At 46.0% G+C, this 22,889-nt stretch overlaps 1 protein-coding gene across 1 annotated transcript in view; it reads right to left on the minus strand.

Moving 5' to 3' along the window:
- The window catches only part of Gabrr1 (gamma-aminobutyric acid type A receptor subunit rho1), a 31,842-nt gene extending 19,086 nt beyond the window's left edge, over window positions 1-12,756 (minus strand). Inside the window, exons 1-2 of the mRNA XM_075971257.1 lie at window positions 12,553-12,756; window positions 1,936-1,989 (exon numbers count right to left, since the gene is read on the minus strand). Of these exons, the coding sequence (XP_075827372.1) occupies window positions 1,936-1,989; window positions 12,553-12,656 (158 nt within the window). The 5' untranslated portion in view covers window positions 12,657-12,756. The remainder of the gene's footprint in view (window positions 1-1,935; window positions 1,990-12,552) is intronic.
- Between the last annotated feature and the right edge of the window lie 10,133 nt (window positions 12,757-22,889).

Raw genomic sequence — 22,889 nt, forward strand, 5'->3', positions numbered from 1 at the left:
CAATAAAAAAGAAAAAAAAAGAAACTGCCCTGGAAGTTCCAAGATTGTGTCCCCCTGCCACATGGAGGGGCTTCTCAAATAGCAATGCCAGACCCTGCCTCTGACATCCTGATTATAATCTGGGAATTGGTATTTTATTAATTTAAGAGCCTGGAAACTGGTATTTTTAAAAACGTTTTTCCAAGGCCGGGGTGTAGCTCAGTGTTGTAATGCTTGCCGACAGAAGAACAGCCTTGGGTTCTATTGCTGGAACTGATGGGGACAAGAACTCAGCACTTACACCTGCCAGAACCGATCTGAATGGTAAACCAGACCCCTTCAAACTGCCCGAGACATCGAGAGAACAGTGACTGCAGGAGAAGCAAATGCGTGCGGCTGAGCCTCACACCCTGGACTTTCTGTGGTCCTTCTGTGGAGGGTGGACACCTGCCATCGTGTTTCCAGGGAAAGTGCTTCTGAATTGCTTGTAGGGACACTTTTACCTATTCTGTCTTGTCATCTGTTTGTTCCTAAATGTGTGACGTGTTTTCAGTGTTAGACCCTCTCCTGTCCTCTCCTCTCCTCTCCTGTCCTCTCCTCTCCTCTCCTGTCCTCTCCTCTCCTCTCCTCTCCTCTCCTCTCCTCTCCCCTCCCCTCCCCTCCCCTCCCCTCCCCTCTCCTCACCTTACCTCCTCTCCTCTCCTCTTCCCTCTCTTCCCCTCCCCACTTCCCCTCCTTTCCCCTCTCATATAGGCAGGGCCTGGAGAGATGGCTCAGCAGAAAGAGCATTGGCTGCTCTTCCAAAATATCCAGGTTCTATTCCCAGCACCCACATGACAGCTCATAAAATGCCAGTCCTGGAGATCTGACACCCTCTTCTGGCCTCCACAGGAACTACACATACATGGTGCACAGACATCAATTCAGGCAAAACACCCATACACATAAAATATTTTTTTAATTAAATGTGCAGTTAATTCTACTGACCTACTCCTCATCCACAGACACTTGTCTTATTGCTTCCTTGTCTAGGCAGAGTTTGCTACAGAAATATGGAAGTACTAGTATATAGCATTACTTTCTCTTCTTATGTAGTTAATGTTACATTAATGCTTATTTGTCTTGCTTCTCCCTCATTTAATAACATGCCTTGGATTTTCCCACATGAGAGTCCCCCTTGCTCCTCATTCCACCACACAGTGCTCGTCTGACCTGTCCTCCCACAGCAAACACATGAGCTGGTCTGGGTCCTCTGTGCCTACAGTAAGGGATGCTTGAAATTCTTCATTACCCACCAGGATAATACTCATAAATAATTGACCCCCTTTCCAGCTCCAGATGCTGATGCCAGGCCCGTCCCCTCCGGGAGACCTCCCCATATGTCCTTCCCCCAGTCCAGATGCTCCCACACTCGATAGGAGCCTCATTGGAACCTAGATTCCTGGACCTCACAGGCCCTTGTGTCTGATGCAGGGCTCTGGACGGAGGCTGCTGGAAGACAGGAGGGGACACCTTAGCCCTGCTCAGGCGCATTGCCCTCCCCGTGGCTGGCTCAGGTGTGTTAGCCTCTGCTTGCCTCCCGCCTTCCAGGGGCTTGCTCTGCGCACATGCAATTCTTGGCCCTATCTTCTTCCCTGAAAGAACCCTTTAGTGTTCAGGAGAAAACACGAAGTCAAGGTCAGGAAACCAGGACTCTCTCCTCCCTTCAGAGCCTAGTTGCTTTAGACCATTGGGGGTCCAGTTTATTCCCTGGAAGCTGTTTTCCTGACGGAAGGAAGGCTTTGAGCGGACCGTGGGGGTGTGCAGGTAGAACAGGATATGTGGGAAACCAGCGCACTTGCCGAGCAGAGGAAGGAGCTGGGGCGTGGACCGGGAAAGCCAGCTTCTTCCTGGTCCTCGAGAGGTAGGGCTGAAAATCGCTGTAGCTGTGGGACTCGCTGTTACCATGGGCCATACCTGCCTTGCTTGTGGGCATCGTCGAGGGCTCCTCGTCTCTGTCTCTGAGGTCTGCTACGGAAACAAAACAGAAAGATGCCCCAGAGACTGTCCAGTGACTCAGATCAACAGAGCACCCTGGCCTCTCTGCACACTTCAAATCTAGTCAGAATAGAATGGGGGTGGAGAGGGAAGGAGGCTCAACGCATTAATCTGGTCTGATGAGCATTTCCCAACGACTCACAGGAGCAGGGAACGAGGATTAATTATTTAGAAGGCCTGATTTCCAGAGATCTGACTTAACTACACCCCCACCGCATGCATGTGCACACACATACGTACGTACACACTCATGCACACTTACACAGTAATGTACACTTTCGTACACACATGCACATTCACATCCACACACATGCACACTCACACAGTAATGTACACTCTCGTACACACATGCACATTCACATCCACACACACACTCGCACACTTATACACTCACACTCATACACACACACTCATACACTCTCATGCACACTCGCACACTTATACACTCACACTCATACACACACACTCATACAAACACTCTCATGCACACTCACACTCATACACACACTCATACAAACACTCTCATGCACACTCACACTCATACACACACTCATACAAACACTCTCATGCACACTCACACACTTATACACTCACACTCATACACACACTCATACAAACACTCTCATGCACACTCACACACTTATACACTCACACTCATACACACACTCATACAAACACTCTCATGCACACTCACACTCATACAAACACTCTCATGCACACTCACACTCATACACACACTCATACAAACACTCTCATGCACACTCACACACTAAAGCATACACACATTCATGCACACCCTCATGCATGTACACACATGCACTCACATAGACATACACATGTGCACACACACACACACTCATACATGCACTTATGTCCACTCCGGCTTAAAATCGAGCCTGAAGGGTTGCGCATTCTACCTTGGCACCCCTATGAAACTGTGGCACACAATGCTGCCATTTAATCTTGCCCTCCTGGTTATACTTGCCTCTGGCCAGGGATTTAGGCAAGTGGGCACAGCAGGGGGAGAGAAGCTGGAGCAGCTATCTCTCATTTGCTCCTTCTGTGTAGCTGGTGACTAGCTATGCCCTGTGTCTCTGCCCTTCTGTTCTCATTCTAGGGGACATCAGCGTGCCTGCATTGGTGCCCCAAAACCTGCCCACATCTCTGTGAGAAATGCTTGTTTTTGATTGGTTAGGTGCAGGTAATGCTATTCCCTGAGAGGACTCCACTGGTGACGGGTCAGGGATTATGTCATCATCCATAGCACAGTGAAGCAGGGCAGGCATGAGCTTGGCAGGAGAGAGTGGGAATGGGAAAGACGGGTGGGAGAAGGGATCCCCAAGGATAGAGTCCCAGGCACGTCCGGCACGGGCAGGGCTGGCTGCGGCCGACTCTCAGCACAGCACAGCAGAATGAGAAAGTACTAAATGTCCTGTACATGAAAATGAGAATATGAAGAGAGACCAAAGAGCCTGGGCAAGAGGCTGGGATAGCAAATGAGTCGTCCTCTCCTGATTACCCGTGGACAACCTCGCCACCTGACAGGACTGTCAACCATGAGACCCTGCAGCTGCGGCTGCAAAGCTTGGACTCTAACCTAGAAGGCACAGAGAAGGACCCCCGATGAGAAGGCACAGAGAAGGACCCCCGATGAGAAGACACAAAGGAGGACCCCCGATGTCTTTCCCGTTGTTCTTAATATGTCAAAGCAGAATTTCTTGTTCTATGCCATATACAAGCTGGAAAGTGGAGTAAGCATAAAGCAGGTGGAAGCAGCTTGGGGAAATGTTCCTTTCTTCTCACAGTCAATGAAGGGAAATCCGGGCAGGAGCTCAAGGCAGGAACTGAAGCAGAGACCATGGAGGACCCTGCTTATGGGCTTGTTCCTCATAGCTTGCTCAGATTTTATTTTAAAACTGTAAAGGTTGTTTTATTATTTCATGCGTATGAGTGTTTTTCCTACATGCATGTATGAGTACCACATATGTGCCTAGGGTTTGCTGAGGTCAGAGGACACAGAGGCTTGTGAGCTACCATGTAGGTTCTGGGAATTGAGCCTGAGTCCTCTAGAAAAGCAGCAAGCACTCTTAACTGCAGAGCCAACCCTCCAATCCCTAAACCTGCTCCCTTATACAACCAGTCCAGGGGTGACATCACCCACATTGAGCTGGGCCGTCCTTAACCAAGAAAATGCCCTACAGACTTCCTTCAGGCAATCTGATGGATTCATTTCATTTGCTCAGATGAAGTTCCTCCTCCCAGCTGGCTCTAGGTTTGGGTTAAGCTGACAAAACACTAGTCAACACAGTCACTTCCTGGTGGTTGGCAGGATTGTGTGGGCTGATGTACATGTACTTCGACCGTTGTGAAATGCAGTGAGCGGGCAATGGGTGGTAGATTATGAGCCTTGTCTCCAACTTCTATGTATTTGATGTTGAAGGCGAAGGTTTTCAGAGGGAAAGCGCATGTCTGTTTTCCATTCTGCAGTGTTGTCGCGATGTCTAGACCAGAGAGGAAAAGCACAGAGAGGGCATGTGCTGCCCCTTGTCAAGAACCACGCGATTCCACTTGTAAGGTGGTGGGGACGGAGAGTGCAGAGAGTGGACAGAATTTTAAGGTAGAGGTTCAGCCAGGTCTAGCCGGGTGTTGTGACTCTGGTTGTCCCACTCTGAGCCTCATGCACACGAGAAAAGGGCTCCCTTTTGAGTAAATACACCTCTAAATCATAAAAGATTTCTTTCCTTAGCTATTGGTGCCGGAGAAGTAGCAAAGAACTTCAATTCATCCTAATCCATAAGCAGAGAGAGGAAGCTGGGTCTGGCATAGGCTTTTGACACCACAAAGTTCCTCACCAGTGGACTTCCTCTAACAAGGCCACACTTGTAATCCTTCTAATCCTTTCAAATAGTGTCATTCCCTGAGGAATAAGCATTCAAATACATGAGTTCATGGGTCCATTCTTATTTAGACCACCACATTCCAATCCCTGGCTCCCATAGGCCTGCAGTCATATCATAATGCAAAATGCAACCAGTTTCAAAAGTCCCCACACTCTACCATAGTCTCACAACTCTAGAAGTCCAAAGTCTGAACGCTAAGATCCAAGGCAGTCTCTGTGTAACCTCTGATATAACCAATATCAAAAAGCAGATCACATACCTCCATCATACAATGGCACATAACATACATTACCAGTCCAAAAGGAAAGAAATGGAGCATAGTGAGGAGATACTGGCCCAAAGCTAGACCTAAAAGCAGTGGGGCAAACTCCATTCTCTGTATCTCCATGTCTGACATCAAAGCACTCTTCAGACCTGCAGCGTCTTTCAGTTTTGCTGACTGGAGCACACTTCTCCTCTTGGAGCCGGTTCCACACCCGGTCCACAGCTTTCCTGGCAGGTATCCTACAACTCTGGCATCTCCAGCACCTTGGGGCCCCCAACTCAGGCTCCTCTTTCACAGCTTCATGCAATGGCCTCTCTGGGCCTCCATGTGAGGACACCCTGACATATTCCTGGTCTCAGCAGCTTTCCTTAGCCGGGAGAGACAGTCTATAACATTGTTCTTGTATTCTTGACTCTAAAGTCAGAACTGTGTGGCTGAAGCTGCAAAGTTCTGCTGCTCTCTGTATGTTCGTGAATCTTGTGCCTGGTGCCTGTAGAGTTTAGGAGAGTCAACTCCCTGGAAACAGGAGTTATGGATGGTTGTGAACCACCACATGGATGCTTGGAACTGAAACTAGACAGTAAGTGCTAAGCCATCTCTCCAGTCCCTGAACTTTTTAAAAATAACTCATTTTTATTTTATGTACATTGGTGTATTAACATGTGAGGGTATCAGATCCCCTGGAACTGGAGTTCACAGACAGGTGTGAGCCACCATGTGGGTGCTGGGAACTGAACCTGGGTCCTCTGGAAGTGCAACCAGTATTCTTAACCATTGAGGCATCTCTCCAGCCCCAGTCTCTGAACTTACAAATAAATGTGTCCCTTTCCTGTGGATGGGTGGATGAGTAGAGGGAGAGACAGGAATAGACTCATAGCTACACAAACTGTTTCTGTGGAGGTTCCCAGCTGTTTTGACACGTGACCACTCTGGCACTGAACTCTGCACATGGGTGGGAGGTTTACATTGAGGCTAGACTAAAGGGCGGCCTGGTTTGGGCTGTACTCGCCTGTTGCTCTGCCTTGTCTTGAGTCATTGGATCAAGCCATCCATCTGCCAGGATCACTGATAACTGTCCCCAAGAATCTGATGGGGCCCTAACATAAAGACCCGAGCAACTATTCATTGACCTTCCGTAGGAAGCTCACATCAAGAATGTACTTGTCTGTGGCTCAGGAAGAGTCTACGAAGCCCACTCCTGTTTTGCTGGTGCGGGTCTGAATAGAAGCTCCCTGCTCTTCCTTCTGGAAGATACTACTTTCACATTTAAAGTATTAGTGCTCCCCACCACACTAGCTGTTTGATAGAAGTATTTTCCCCCAGCTCCCTGAAAAGGTCTTTCTTCTGTGCAGCTATATCTCCAATACCTACATAGCAACTTTTGTTTAACATTTTCCTCTTTAAAAAAAATCTTATATGGATTAATGTCTGCATTATGTTTGTGCACCACATGAGTGCCTGGTGCCCACAGAGGTCAGAAGAGGACACCAGACCTGGATCTGAAGTGACAGCTGGCTGTGTGCTACCATGTCGGTGCTAGGAACCAAACCTGGGTCCTCTACAAGAGGAGCAAACTCTTAGCCACTGAACCATCCCTCTGGGCTCGGCAGGCCCATCTTTTTCACTGTGTGCCCCTGTGGCTTTGCATAGGTGGGATCCTCGCTACACAAGTGAAGCTCCCACCACTGACTAAATGTATTAGGAATAAGAAACAAAGCAGGCGCATGTTTGTCATGGACAGAGCCTGCAGCACAGAGCTGTCAGAGGTGAACTTGCTGAGTTCTCCGCCTGGTTCCAGTGCCACCCCCTGACCCAGCATAGACTCCTTCTCTCCCTGCCCACTGACCTCCATCTGCTCTTGAGAAGGTTCCTATATCCTGCATCACTGCTCAGTCTTCTCTCTGACTGATTCTGATCTTGGTGTCGACTGACCCCATTGACCGTTGCATTCTTAGGAAACCGTTGACGCCTCTCTAGGACGCTTCCTTAGTCTGAGGCCCCTGGAGGACTCAGACTCCTTAATGATAATGCAGAAGCTGATGAACCGTCACTTAGTAATTCTCTAACAAACATGTGAAAGTCATCAATGGTTCTTAGTGTCCTTGATGCCTCTCTCCTCTCTCTACACTCACTTAGCTCTGATCCTTAGTTCCACTTCCTTCCCATCTACTCCTCCTCAAAAACCTTTCTTCTGTGTAAGTGTATAATGTACTGAGCATTTAACCCAAGCCTTATGTATAGGAAAGCATTTTGTCAATAAACGATACCCCCCCAATACTCCCCCTGTTAGACAAGGTCTCAAGAAGCCCAGGCTGACTGCAGATTCATTATGTCGCTGAAGATGATCCACCTCCCGAGTGCTGAGGTTACAAGCGTGTGCCATCATGCCTGGTCCCAATCCCCTCTTTCACAAAGTTGTCTACACTGACTTTGAATTTGCTGTGTAGCCCACCCTTGTCCTTGTGGTCCTCCTGCGTCAGCCTCCCAAGTAGCTGGGATTACAGCCCTACCTGCTGTACCCACTTCCTCTAACGTCTTCAATGTTCTTCTTCCGTCTTTTGCCCTTGCTTTCCCTTCATGTCATTTTCTCTAGCTCTCTTGATCACACTGCCCAAGAGCGAACCCTTCAATCTGTATCTCCAGGCTCAGTTCTCCCTAAGCCGCCCATCCCTTCCTGAAGATGTGCAGGTGTTCCTCCGTAGCCTTTAAGTGATCTGGGACCATGTGCTCTTCTTCATACGGCTCCTCTGCCCACCCTCCTGCCCCTGACATGGCCACTCTCTCAGATAAAAAACCCAAATGCCTGCTGTGCGTTCACCTGAGACTGCTTTCTTATCCTATACCAAGCAAATCCTGGCAATTCTAAGATGATCTGGGCTCCATCTCCACAGCTCCGCTCATTCCACTATCAACCCTGAATACTCACTATCTCTCACCTGTTCCAGGGGAGGCCTCTGGTATTTTCTCTGCTTCCCTTCCTGCCCATCTGCCATATTTCCTGGTGTGCAAGCAAGTCTGGTCCCTCTGGGATGGAGTTGTATTGGAGCTAGCTGGGTTTCTCAGCCTTTGGAAGGAGTGCAAGTTTTAGGATGGGAAGATCTTATGGAACTAGTAGGCTCTGGCTCAGGCTACAGAGCCTGGGCTGGCACCCGTAGTCCACACGTTCCCAGCTTCCAGTGAAGAGGAGAAGGATGTTGTGTATCAGACCATTCTGGAAACTTTGCCCAGTGCCCTACATGGTACATGAAGGTAACTCACATTTGGATATGGCTTCAGAGAGATTTTTGGAATCTGGTTGAAAGTTTAGGCTATGTGAAAACAAAACTTCACTTGAGTGATGCCAGAGAAATTGGATTCACTTTCTGCTTTTAAAGAAATATAGTCAAATCTACCTAGAGTTTTAGAATTTGTGTGTGTGCACCTGTGTGTGGGTATCTGTCTGTGTATGTGCACATACCTGCCCACACAAACGTGTCTGTGTGGAGGTCAGAGGACAGCTCACAGGAATTGTTTCTCTCCGCTTACTTTGCAGGACCCAGGCTCAGAACTCGGCTCTTCAGGGTCAGCAGCAAGAGACTTTACTCACACAAACATTTCCAGGCCCATACCCAGAGTTCTAAGTGTCTGCATGCTAGCTGATCCAGGACACTTTCTATTTTATTTTATTGTTGTTGTTCTTGTTTGTTTTGAGGCAGGCTGTCTGGAACTCCCTATGTAAACCAGGCTGGCCTCAAACTCACGGATTTCTGCCTGCCTCTGTTTTCTAAGTGCTGGAATTAAAGGTGTGCACCACCACTTGGCAGATCCAGGACACTTTCAAGTGTCTATCATAACTAAATAGTCATTATAATATTTGTAATAATAGGGGCTAGAGAAATGGCTCGGTGGTTAAGAACATTTGCTGCTCTTACAGGGAATCCAGGTTCAGTTCCCAGTGGGTCCCAGCATCCATATGGTAACCCATGACTTTCAATACATCCTCTGACCTCTCAGGACAGTGTATGCATATGGTGCACATACATATGTACAGATAAAACACTCATACACATAAAATAAGAATCAATACATCTTTTAAAATGTATTTGAAATAATAAAGAGGAAGAAACAAAATGTTAATAAATAAAGGAAAAATACTTATATGGTGGTGTATTCTGCATATTATACATTATTATGCAGCTAATCAAATGACCTTTCTAAATACTAAAAATAAGTAAATATGTAGGTAAAATCATATTAAATATAATAAGGTTACAAAAATACATTCACAGACTTAAAAATTACCATGTGTGTTTTCCATAAAAAAATGAACAAGTTCAAAAAGTAGCTTTCAAAAAGAAAGTCTTTTTCACTAGGAATAAGGCAAATATGGACACTCATGATCTCTGTTCAGCTAAAGTACTACTCTTCTTGCTACAGCAGCTATCTGGTGCTCCACGATAACACGCTCTTAGGGCCCCAGCGTCTACTCAAAACCATTAGAAATAATAAACAAATTGATCAATATAGTGAAGCTAGAGGACGCGAAAAAAGCACATTTCTATATACTAGCAATGAGCTGTCCCAAAGAAAAGTCAGTAAAACAGTCCCTTTATAACGCTACAGAAAATAAAATGCTTACGAACAAGCGCCGTGGAGCAGCAAAGGTACCTAGGACACACGCTAGGAAAATGACAGTCTGTTCCTTTAAGAGTGCTGGGGCACAGAAGGATGAACCAGACTCTTACCTCACAATACAACACAAGAACGAACTCCAAATAGCCTAAAGACTTAAGGGTGAGCTCTGATACTATGGAAGTGCTGGCAGACACCAGGAGAACTCTGTGCCGTGAGCTCGGTAGTGGTATTTCAGATATGCCTTAAATGCTCATTCCACAGAAGCAAGACCAAGCAATTATCTCAAGCTCACAGCTTCTGCATGGAGAAGGCAGCAATCAGCTGAATGACGAGACCAGGCTGGGCGACAGACCTACGGACTGGGAGAATATATTGACATGGCCTACATCTAAGAAGGGTGCCAACAAGAATTCACAGGGAATTCAACTCAATAAGAAAGTGAACAACCAGATTTAAAGCAGAATGAAGACACACCCTTGCCTGCCATTTTTCTCTTTCAAAAGAGCCGTGCAAGTGGCCAGTAAAAGCTGGGAAAGCTCTTGTCTGCGAGGAGTGAAGGAGCGGTGAGTCCCGTGCGCGGTTGGCGCAGGTGCAGAGTCATATAGCTGTTCCCGAAATCACGAGGCTTTCCAAACAACAAACGGAATTAGCATGCCATCGTATCTCAGGGCTTATATTTAGAGGTCTGGGATTCCGTGTTTTGAACAGATGTCTGCATTTCCACAGTCCCCACAGCACGGTGCACAGCAGCTAAGTTACAGTATAAAGAGGACGTGGTGTGTTCTCAATAGGACGGTAGACAGCCCTTAGAGGACGTGATGTGTTCTCAATAGGACGGTAGACAGCCCTTTACAAAAGGGACGGCTGCCGTTTGTGGCAACCTGGATGGACCTGCAGGGTGTTATTCAAAGTCGAAGAAGCTAGACACAGGACAGATACCTAATGCTAATGATTCTCCATCTCTCTCATAAGCCCAAATTCTGACCCAAATCTAATTCCCTATTTTTAATTGCCGGAAAGAGATCTCCATGGAGTGTAAAACCAATTCACTTCTTCTCTCCCTCTCTCCACCCCACCCCTCCCCCTCCCTCTTTTGCTCTTCTTTTCTCTTCCTCTAGCCCCCTCCTCTTGTTTTGCTTTGAGAGAGGGTTTTGTGTAGCCCAGACTGGCCTGGGACCTATGTATTTGAGGACGACCTGCCTCGCCCTCTCAAGGGCTCTTAGGCACAATTTCTTGAATTGACTGTGCATCTTAAATACCGTCCATCTCACCTACAGGCAGAGCCTAAGACAACTGAAATCACGGAAGCCAAGCAGAAGGACAGTTATTCAATCACTTTCTAATACTTCAGTTTTTAAAAATTAATCAAGGGGCTGGAGAGATGGCTCTAGTGGTTAAGAGCACTGACTACTCTTCCCTACGTCCTGAGTTCAATTCCCAGCAATCACATGGTGGCTCACAACCATCCGTAATGAGATCTGGTACCATCTTCTTGCCTATAGGCATAAATGCAGGCCGAACACTGTATATATAATAAATTTATTTAAAAATAGTCAAAATTCATTTTCTAAAAGAGTCTTCTCAGTCTCTGTGGCTTCTCTAGAGAGGTTGCCGTTCTAATTGTGTCTTGAGAACAAAGGCTGTGCAGTTTCCGGTGACAATTAGCAGGGTTAGTTAGTTTTAATTCCCAAGTGCACATCTGGGTCAAACAACCCCTGTGGTTTTGGGCTCCATCACTGCATGAATTCCATTTTCCCAAACAATTTCTGACGCTCCAGGCACAGTGGTCCTCCTCCATGTGCTGCACCCCCACCACCACTCCCCCCACCCTCTACCCCCATCCTGGCTCACTGTGCGTGCTGGATGTCTGAGCTCCCGGTTGTATGACATCACAGAAGCGGACAGAAGGGGGGACTCAGACCTCAGGAGGGAGCATAGGGGAACAAGACAGGGGCCGACAGGGGCCTGACCTTACAGAGACATGCCTCCCTTCACATTATCTGGTCTTTTTTTACTCTGGGGATTGACATCCAAATAGAAGGGAGACTCAGGCTGGACTGGAAATTAACACTGAAGACCAGAAGACAACCTTGTCTTCGTCCATCTCCTCCTCAGTAGAGAGGGAGTGCTAGGCCTGGTCGTCTCCAGGGCCTGATTTACTGACCGACGCAGGGTAGATCAGTGTGATGGTGGCACACAAAGCCAGTGTGACCTTGGAGCCAGGTGAGGCAAAGGCCGGGACTCCAGCTTCCTAATCTCCATCTGCTTGGTGGCTATGGCCAGGGCAGCACATCCCATCCTAGCCTCTCCTAGGCTGCAAGTAAGGGTGATATACCAATGCTGCTATCTGTATGGCCTGAAGAAAACAGTTTTCCAGATAAGACTGGAAAGAGTCCCACATTCATAACAGAAATAATTAGTTACCAAAATCATCCCCTGAGATAGAAACTTCCATCAGTCCCTTGAGAATCAGTGCAGACATCAGTCATCCTTGGTTTTCAAAAAATATACAATAGTTTCTTTTCTAGAATCTTTTTTACACAAGATAATTAATAACAAATTTAAGAATATATGCTAATACTGTCAAGTGTAGTATCACTACAAAGGAAAACATCACTCTAGTCTCCAGAAAGAGAAAGAGAGGAAGGAAGAGGGGAGAGGCCTCCGCCCAGATCTGGCCTTGCTGCTGCCCGAGACTGGACCACGCAGCACCTGCCCCTCCTCTGTCCCCCGGGCCTTGGCCTCCCTGTCACTTACCTGCCTTTCCTAGACGCCTCATGAACTTCTCTTCCTGGCCAGTGCACTGTGCTCTCAGCAGCCAGAATCCATCCCCACCACAAAAGGAAGATGCCAAATTTCATATTCTGGACAGTCAAACAGCTCTCCCGAGAAGCCGTGAGAAGGCGGAGGAGGAGCTGGTGAGGAGCCGCTGCCGGTCCTCTCTTACGGCATCCTTGCTGTGTTGTTATTAGGATGTTTACTCCTGCACAAATGAAGCCGCAGTCTGTAATCTGGTCAGCGGGAGAAAGCAATTTCCACTAACCCCACAAATCCTCCTGCGTCAGATGTCAGGGATTTTCTGAACTGAGGTTGAATTCCTGTGCCCTGTGGGACAGTCCTTGGGGCTGGTCTACGTTAGTCCATCATCAAATGTGGTGAGGGTCTGGATTTTCAAGTCAGCTGGATAAAAAAAAGAAAGTAAATGCGGAAAGGCGGAGGCGCCGTCTGTCTGCTTGCCATGATCCTGCCCTGATTTAACTGAAGCTTCTAGATGTTTCTAGCTCACTCACGGCTTCTGTACCTTTGGGGTTGATACCTGGTGGGCGGTTATAACGGGGTTAAGAGGGCGATAGGGAGAGGCTCTGTCATGGTGTGCAATGTTCCTCTCATCAGCCCCACTGGGCTTTTACATTTGGAAACGTCTGGAAATAAATGAGCTGCCATCAAGTGTTATCCTTTAACACTTGCCCAGAGACCCTGGCACATAATCTGTAGGTCCAGGCTTCTGTCTCCATCCCAGGCTAGAGTCAGGGTCCCATGGAAGAGGACTACATCCAGGACTCCAAATTACTGACTCTGCCAAGCTAAGCTCACACAGTTGAGAACTCTCAGACTGTGCTGACAGACTGAGACAGGGTTCCCAGAACTCCATAGCGGAAGAGGCATCCTGAAACTCAGGCCACCTGGCTGGCCTTGTGCTTTCCATATAGTCAAAGTTGTCTCTGAACTCCTGATCTTCCTGTCTCCAGAGGGGTGGAATCTTTAAGAGACAGGGCATAGGCCAGGTGTTGTGGTGCATAGCTATAATTTCAGTATTCTGGGAGACTGAGGCAGGAAGGTTATACATTTGAGGCCAGCCTAGTTTACATGGCAAGACTACATCGAAGAACCAAGACACTAAATGAAAAGAGGAGTAACTCAAGGAAGAGGAGGAGGAGGTAGGAGGAGGAGGAGGAGGAGGAGGAGGAGGAAGAGGATATGTGAGATAATTAATGGGAAGGAGGTCCCATCTTGATGAGATTATTGTAGTTCTCAAAAGACCTTGTTTATTTCTAAGACTGTAGACTCTTATTAAAAGAGCAAAGGTGACACCACATCCAACCACTCCACCAGCTGGATCTTACACATCTTTCTCCAGAGTCTCTCACTGAGTCTCCCTTCTCCTCCATCATCCTCCCCAGTCTGCCAGGTCTAGCCAGGGTCCCACATCCAGTGCCCTGACACAGAATGGCCAACTCTGCTGGAGTCACAACCAACCTTTTCCATCAGGACCCATAATGTCTGTCCCCTCCCATACCAAACCCAACCTCTCTGACCAGTCATATCCACTCCCACACTAGAGGCATGGACCGTGGACCATGATGCATATCCCATACCCCACACACCAGTTTCTGTCCACCTGACTTTATCCCACCAAAGCCATTTCCAACGTTTAGGCACAATCCACCTACACATCTTCTCTTTTGCCCCAACCTGTTCTCTCCATATCAGCCTTAGAACTAACATAAGAAATCTACATACCAAGATCGCATTGCATCCAGTACCTTCTCTCCCAAACCTACCAGTCCTGTGATGTGTGAGTTCCCTCTGTATGTTGTGATTAACATTAAAGAATAAAGAAACTGCTTTGGACCTATAGCAGGGCAGAACTTAGATAGGCAGGAAAAACTAAACTGAATGCTGGGAGAAAGGAAGGCAAAGTCAGAGAGAAGCCATGTAGCCTGCCAGAGACAGACACTGGGAACTTTAGCCGGTAAGCCACAGCTACATGGCGATACACAGATTAATAGAAATGGGTTAAATTAATATAAGAATTAGCCAATAAGAAGCTAAAGCTAACGGACCAAGCAGTAATTTAAATAATATGGTTTCTGTGTGGTTATTTTGGGCCTAAGCTATACGGGGGGCAGGGAAGAACAAGCAGCCTCCTTGCAACAATCCTGTAGAAATGTTGGTCGATGAGAATTACCCAGATGAACCCGAGGACACAGAATTTAAAAGAAAAATCATAAACTTTATCAAATAATTAAAGAACTTAAAGAATGTGATAGAAAGAGCTTAATAATATTAAGGAGAAAGAACTTGAGGAGGACAAATGCCTGAGTGATTCCAAAGAAAACACAAACATAAGGCTGATAGAAATGAAGACACCTAGGACTCGAGAACAGAATTCAGTAATGAGAGAGAAATGAGCTCCCACTCCCCAGCCCCCATCAGAGAAGCTCTCACCATGTCGACCTCCGAGATGCTGTCCAAGCTTTCCACCTGCACATCCACACCCACGGGGATGGCCGGGCCTGGGGAGGGCAAGATTCACAGCAGAATTCTACAAGACATTCAAAGAAGATCTACAGCCTATCCTTCTTAACTATTCAAAAACAGAAAAGGGAGAACACTCCTAAATTTCTACTAAAAAGTCAGTATCACTGTAATATTCAATCCAGGCAAAGACACAACAAGGAAAAGAAACTGCAGGCCAGTGTTCCCAGAGCACACAGACACAAAAGCGATCAATTAAATACTTACAAATTGAATACAGATACACACCAAAAAGATTATCCTTCATGACCAAGTTGGTTTTATCCCTGAAATGTAGGAATGACTCAACATACACAAGTCAACAAATGCAATAAATCACATAAATGGATTTAAAGACAAAAATCATCTCAGTAGATGGCGAAAAGGCCTTTGACAAAATCCAACATGGCTTCATGATAAAAGTCCCAGAGAATGTAAGAGTAGAGGGAACCCAGCTCAACACAATAAAAACTGTATATGAAAAGCCCACAGCCAACATCATGGTAAATGGAGAAAAGCTTGAAGCAATCCTGCTGAGTCAGGAACAAGTCGAGGCTATACACTATTCTCACTTCTTTGCAATATTGTGCTGGAAAAATAAGTCAAGACAAAGAAATGAAAGGGATGCAAAGGAGAGAGAAGTCAACTGTTCATATTTAAAGGTGACATAATATTTTACGTTAGAGATCCTAAAAATTCTACCTGAAAATTTCTACAAATGATAAACCCAGCAGTGTGGCAGGACACAAATCAATAGCTTGTCTATACAGCAACAACAAACACACAGTCAGTGCTCTTAACCACTGAATCATCTCATCTCTAGTCCTACCATTCTAGATCTTAAGATATATTACAGACTCATAGTAAGAGAAACAATATGGTAGGCACAAAAACAAACATGTAGACCAATGACACAAAACTGAAGACCCAAACATGTGAATTCAGCCTTTTAATATTTGACAAAGATGCCAAAAATACACCGAAGAAAAGAAAGTATCTTCAACAAATATTGCTGTGAAAACTGGGTGTCCATATGCAGAAGAATAAAATTAGCCCTCTATCACCTTGCACAAAAACTGACTCCAAATAGATCAGAGGTCTAAACCTGAAAGCTGAAACACCAAAACTTTCAGAAGAAAACACAGACAGCACTTTACACGCTAATAGGTGTAGGAAAGGACTTTCTGTCTGTCTGTTTTGATTTTGAGACAGGTTTTCTCTGTGTAGCTTTGGCTATCCTGGAATTCCCTCTGTAGACCAGGCTAGCCTCGAACTCACAGAATATCCACCTGTCTCTGCCTCCTGAGTGCTGGGACTAAATGCATACGCCACCACTGGTCTGTCTTGGAAAGGACTTACTGAATAGGACTCCATGTGCCCAAGAATTAAGAACAACAGTTTTGTCATGAAGCTAAAAACCTTCTGCACAGCTAAAGAAACAATCCACCTGGTGGAAAGTAAGGCCACAGGAGGGGAGAGAATCTTTATCAGCTAAACGCTGGATTAAAAAGACAGAAAATAAGAAGAACTCAACAAACAAAGAGTCAAAAACAAGCAAACAAATGACCCATTCAAAAAGTGAGTCTGGGGCCTGAACAATGAGTTCTCAAAAGAATAATAAAATGGATAAGAAATGTCTACAGCATTATCCATTATCCCTAGCAATTAGAGAAATTTAGATCAAAGCAACTTTGATATTTCAGCTCACCCCAGCCAGGATGGCAAGGATCAACAAAACAACTGGCAGCAAATGCTGGAGGGGTTGGGGGAAGGGGACCCCTCCTTCTCTGTTGGGATTCCACACTGGGGCAGCCACTATGGAAATCGGTGTGGAGAATCCTCACAAAGTTAAATATAATTCGGCTGTATGGTCTAGCTTCTCACTCTTTGGCATGTGCCCAAAGTGCTTGGTACCCTACTCTACAGATATTTACTCAGCCATGGTCACTGCTGCTCTGTTCATAAAAGCCAGGAAATGGAAACAACCTAAATGCCCTTCAGTGTTAAGTTGATAATGACCATGTGATACATACACAGTATAAAATGCTATTCAGCTGCAAGGAAAAATGAAATTATGAACTTTGCAATTAAATGGCTGGAACTAGAAAAGATCCTATTGAGTGAGGTAGCCCCAACCCAGAAAGAGAAGCATCAAATGTTCTCGCTCACAGAAGGCTTCTGGCTCAAAATCTTTAGATGTGAGTATGCATCCTGTAGTGACTGCAGAAACCCGGAAAAATAAAAGCAAACAAATAATAAAAACAAAAAATAAGCAAACAAACAAGGGCTATTGTTGGGGAGCAGGCGATAAAGAGGGGAATAGCAGGACAGAAGTGATCTGATTGGGCAGATGGGAAAAATGGGGGGTGTCTAATTGGGGAGGGGAGGGAGATGAGTACAGGAGAGAGGATAAAACAACAGAAAGGATGTCTGGAAAAGGCAGGAGAAACCACACTATTAACTAGTTTCTAGAAAAACCGACTATACACATAGCACTATACATAAGTATATAGTTTAAATGAAAAATTCCCAGCTGGGCTAACAATGCTCCCTCTGAGATCATCGTACTGGGTAGTTTCGTGTGTCAACTTGACACAAGCTAGAGTCATCAGAGGAAGGAGCCTCAGCTGAGGAAAGAGATCCATGAGATCCAGCTGTAAGGCATTGTCTCATTTAGTGATCAATGGGGGAGGGTCCAGCCCACAGTGGGCAGTGCCATCCCTGGGCTGGCGGTCCTGGGTTCTATTAGAAAGCAGGCTGAGCAAGCCATGGGAAAACAACACACCTCCAAGGCCTCTGCATCAGCTCCTGCCTGCAGGATGTAGCCCTGTTTGAGTTTCGTCCTGACTTCCTTCAATGATATGGAAGTGTAAGCCAAATAATCCCTTCCTTCCCCAACTTGCTTTTTGGTCATGGTGTTTCGTCACAGCAACAGAAACCCTAACTAAGACAACGATCTAACAAGAAACCCAACACCAGGCATGAAAAGCCCTGCTTTGAGTTGTTGGTCAGGGTAGTCTGAGAGACTCCCAAAACATCATAGGTGATTGCTACTGCCTTTGGTTGCCCCTAGAGGTGGAAGGCTGAGGTCATTGTCGCTAAAGACACCATGTACCAGAGGCCCCTGAGCTGGAACTGATTTTAAAACCTCCTTCCTGAGGACCAGGAGGCACCATGAAGCTTCCAGAAGAAGTAGCAACCGACAGTCTTACCCAACTCTGATGCCTGTGAACCACAGCACCAGCCAGCCGAGGGTGTGCCAGGGCCACGCTGTTGCCAGTTACCAAGAACTCTCTTACTGGACTCAAAACCAGCTCAACAAGAAGAAATCATGCCTCACCCTGGGAACCCAGATGACTACCCAGGGCTGGTGAAGTCATGGGTATTGGAGGAGAATCTATTTCTGCTACCTTACTAAACTCCAGTCTAAATATCTGTCCTTCGAACCACAGGTAAATGTAGTCCTAACCCTTCATTAAGGAAACTTCTCTTTGCAACAAACAGAGACCACTACAGAAAATCCCAGCCAATCAAATTACAGAGTTGTGGGGCCCAGTCCTAACTCATACATCTATGAAACACTCCTGTACCTAAGACTCAGGGATCATTTTGGAAGAGGAGGTAGAAAGAGTTTGTAAGTGCCAGGGGATAGGGAGCTCTCTGTAAGATAGCAGATGGGGGAAAGCCAGGAGGCCTCGACCTTGCACAAAAATGACAGGCAACCAAAGAATTATATATATAGTTTATATGTAATTATATGTAATATTATATATAATTCCTTGGTCACATATATGTATATATGTGTACACACACACACACACACACACATATATATATATACATAGTACATACACATAGTCTTGTGGTAGTTTTTTGAAAACTCAAGAAAAAGGGATTCACCTGAATGTTTACATGCTAGAGGCAAATTTAACAGAATTTCTTGGGCTTGGCTTCCTTGTCCCATTAGGATGTCTTCTGATAACATCTAAACAGAGGCAAATTCAGATTTGTTCAATATTATATGACTTGAATTTGCAAAGCAAACTGAAAGGGGTTTCTATGGTAAATAACAGTCTTTGGTGAACTTAGGGAAATAGCCAGTTTAAATTATTATCCACTGTAGACAACCATTCAACACACAGAAACAGAGGCAGAGAAGGTGACGCCTTCAGACGTCAATGTGAGCTCAGTGTGGTTAGTGACCTGTGGTTAGTGACCTGTGGTTAGGGACCTGTGGCTAGGGACCTGTGGCTAGGAACCTGTGGTTAGGGACCTGCAGCGTCTTGTTGATTTCAAGGATGAAGGACGAAGGGAAGATGTTCTGACTGAGCACATCGAGATGTCCAGGACAATGAGGCATGGACTGAGGTGTGTGGGCATGAAGGGATGTCGGATTCTGGATCAGGATGTGGGAGATGAGTCGGTTGCTCCAGTGCCCGCTGCACAAGCACGAGGCCCTGAGTTTGGTACCCAGGATACACGTAGAGTCCAGATGCCACAGTGGGTATATAACCTCAGCATAGGGGGTCTGTTTAGACAAGTGCATTCCCAGAGCTCTAGAAATTGGGAGACCCAATTTCAAAAAATAGGGTGAAAATTGACAAAGGAAAGCATTGGCCCTTATCCTCTGGCCTCCACAGGCACGTGAGCACACCCTGCACACATACCTTGTCATGCAGGACCCTCCTCCGAGTGAAACTGACACCATCTTTAGGAATTCTACTGGGCTGGCTGGCAAAGATCAACCTAGCGCCGGGCGGTGGTGGTGCACACCTTTAATCCCAGCACTCGGGAGGCAGAGGCAGGCAGATCTCTGTGAGTTCGAGACCAGCCTGGTCTAGAAAAGCTAGTTCCAGGACAGGAACCAAAAGCTACGGAGAAACCCTGTCTCGAAAATCAAAAAAAAAAAAAAATCAACCTAGCTAGGTAGTTGAGTGCTTATCTTTCCTCATAGGAGGAGGGCTGTGCAGGAAATCGGTCACTCATCTGAGTATCCAGCCAGCCCTCCCAATCAGCTGAATGCAACTCTGCCTTAACTGTACATGCCTTGGGGTCTTGGGAGGACTAGAGGCTAGAAATGGGGTGCTCCATCAGTGTAGCTATCATCCCATCTGGGTAAGGGTTTTCCAGTGCTTCCTTTCTGGACTGAGAAGAGCGTGTACTCCCTGGAGGTAACCCCTTACATATGCTCTGGAAGGGAGTTAAATAAACTCATTAGTTCCCCAGAGTAAATTTTGCTGGAATCATGCCTTGGTTTGTCATTGGGGCCTGAGGAGGAGGAGCAGACATTCTCCCTGAGGGAAGGAATTTTAGCAACACGCATGCACTGTGATATATATATATATATATATATATATATATATATATATATATATATATATTCCCACAATCAGCCACTCATCAATAGATAATGTATTTTAAAGATCTGGAACTTACTCTATATACTTATATACTAGACATAACCATAGAGAGCAAACACAAATGGCCCCAACATACATTTCCTCTGCCTTTTAGTAGTCAGGACTGGCTCCAAGGTCCGAGTCAGCCCACAGGAAGGATAGGCTGATAGTAGCTGCAGAGACTTTGCATTAAGACCCCCCACACAGGTGCCTCCAGTCACAGAAGTGTGAGGAAAGAGGCTTGTTGGAGCCCTTTCTGCTTTGGCCCCAGTTGATTTCTGAATTACAGGAGCTCAGAAAGCTATTCCTATTTTTGGTGTTTTGAGTAACCTCCATACTGAGTCATATGGTCAGCTAAATCACTCTGGATATGTACCAAAAAGAATCAAAGTCATCATACACTAGAGATGCCTACACACTCCTGGGAATGGTGGCACTGGTCACAGTAGCCACATGATACCAAGCGGTTCAATCGGAATCAGCCATGTGGAATCCCATATGAAATCAGCTAAACACCCAGCAGTGGATGACTGGCTAAACTCACACACACACACACACACACACACACACACACACACACACACACACTTACGCATACACGCGCACACACACACGCATGCACACACAGATTACTCAGCCATAAAGAAGAAGGAAACCATGTTGTTTTCAGAAAAGTGAGTGACACTGGAGATCACTATGTGGAGGAAAATGAGACAGACTCAGACAATTGTCACATGATACAGAATCTAGACTTTAAAAAGAAAACATGAAAGTGTAAGGGGATTGTTTGGGAAGAGGAGAGAGCCTGGGCATGAGGGAAGAGACACAGGAAGGGTAGTGGAGCAGAAATATGATAAAGTATGTAATGTTCAGGTAGAAAATGTCACAAAGAAACCTATTGTTGAATACAATGTGTTGATAAAAACACTGGAACTTAGCCTAGTCTTAGTCTTTCTACCACAGTCCCGATCTGTCTCCTACATGTTACGTGTCACTGTGTCCTGTAGATCCCTGCTGTCACAGAGGATGTCACATCCTACATGTTACATTGTGTCCTGTAGATCCTGCTGTGTACAGAGATGTCACATCCTACATGTTACATTGTGTCCTGTACATCCTGCTGTGTGCAGAGGATGTCACATCTACATGTTACATTGTGTCCTGTAGATCCTGCTGTGTGCAGAGATGTCACATCCTACATGTTACATTGTGTCCTGTACATCCTGCTGTGTGCAGAGGATGTCACATCTACATGTTACATTGTGTCCTGTAGATCCTGCTGTGTGCAGAGATGTCACATCTACATGTTACATTGTGTCCTGTAGATCCTGCTGTCACAGAGGATGTCACATCCTACATGTTACATTGTGTCCTGTAGATCCTGCTGTGTGCAGAGATGTCACATCCTACATATTACATTGTGTCCTGTATATCCTGCTGTGTGCAGAGATGTCACATCCTACATGTTACATTGTGTCCTGTAGATCCTGCTGTGTGCAGAGATGTCACATCCTACATGTTACATTCTGTCCTGTAGATCCTGCTGTGTGCAGAGGATGTCACATCCTACATGTTACATTGTGTCCTGTAGATCCTGCTGTGTACAGAGATGTCACATCCTACATGTTACATTGTGTCCTGTAGATCCTGCTGTGTGCAGAGATGTCACATCCTACATGTTACATTGTGTCCTGTAGATCCTGCTGTGTACAGAGATGTCACATCCTACATGTTACATTGTGTCCTGTAGATCCTGCTGTGTGCAGAGATGTCACATCTACATGTTACATTGTGTCCTGTAGATCCTGCTGTGTGCAGAGGATGTCACATCCTACATGTTACATTGTGTCCTGTAGATCCTGCTGTGTGCAGAGGATGTCACATCCTACATGTTACATTGTGTCCTGTAGATCCTGCTGTGTGCAGAGGATGTCACATCCTACATGTTACATTGTGTCCTGTAGATCCTGCTGTGTGCAGAGGATGTCACATCCTACATGTTACATTGTGTCCTGTAGATCCTGCTGTGTGCAGAGATGTCACATCTACATGTTACATTGTGTCCTGTAGATCCTGCTGTGTGCAGAGATGTCACATCCTACATGTTACATTGTGTCCTGTAGATCCTGCTGTGTGCAGAGATGTCACATCCTACATGTTACATTGTGTCCTGTAGATCCTGCTGTGTGCAGAGATGTCACATCCTACATGTTACATTGTGTCCTGTAGATCCTGCTGTGTGCAGAGATGTCACATCCTACATGTTACATTGTGTCCTGTAGATCCTGCTGTCACAGAGGATGTCACATCCTACATGTTACATTGTGTCCTGTAGATCCTGCTGTGTGCAGAGGATGTCACATCCTACATGTTACATTGTGTCCTGTAGATCCTGCT

Source organism: Microtus pennsylvanicus, chromosome 5, assembly GCF_037038515.1.
Source record: "Microtus pennsylvanicus isolate mMicPen1 chromosome 5, mMicPen1.hap1, whole genome shotgun sequence".
Lineage (NCBI taxonomy): Eukaryota > Metazoa > Chordata > Mammalia > Rodentia > Cricetidae > Microtus > Microtus pennsylvanicus.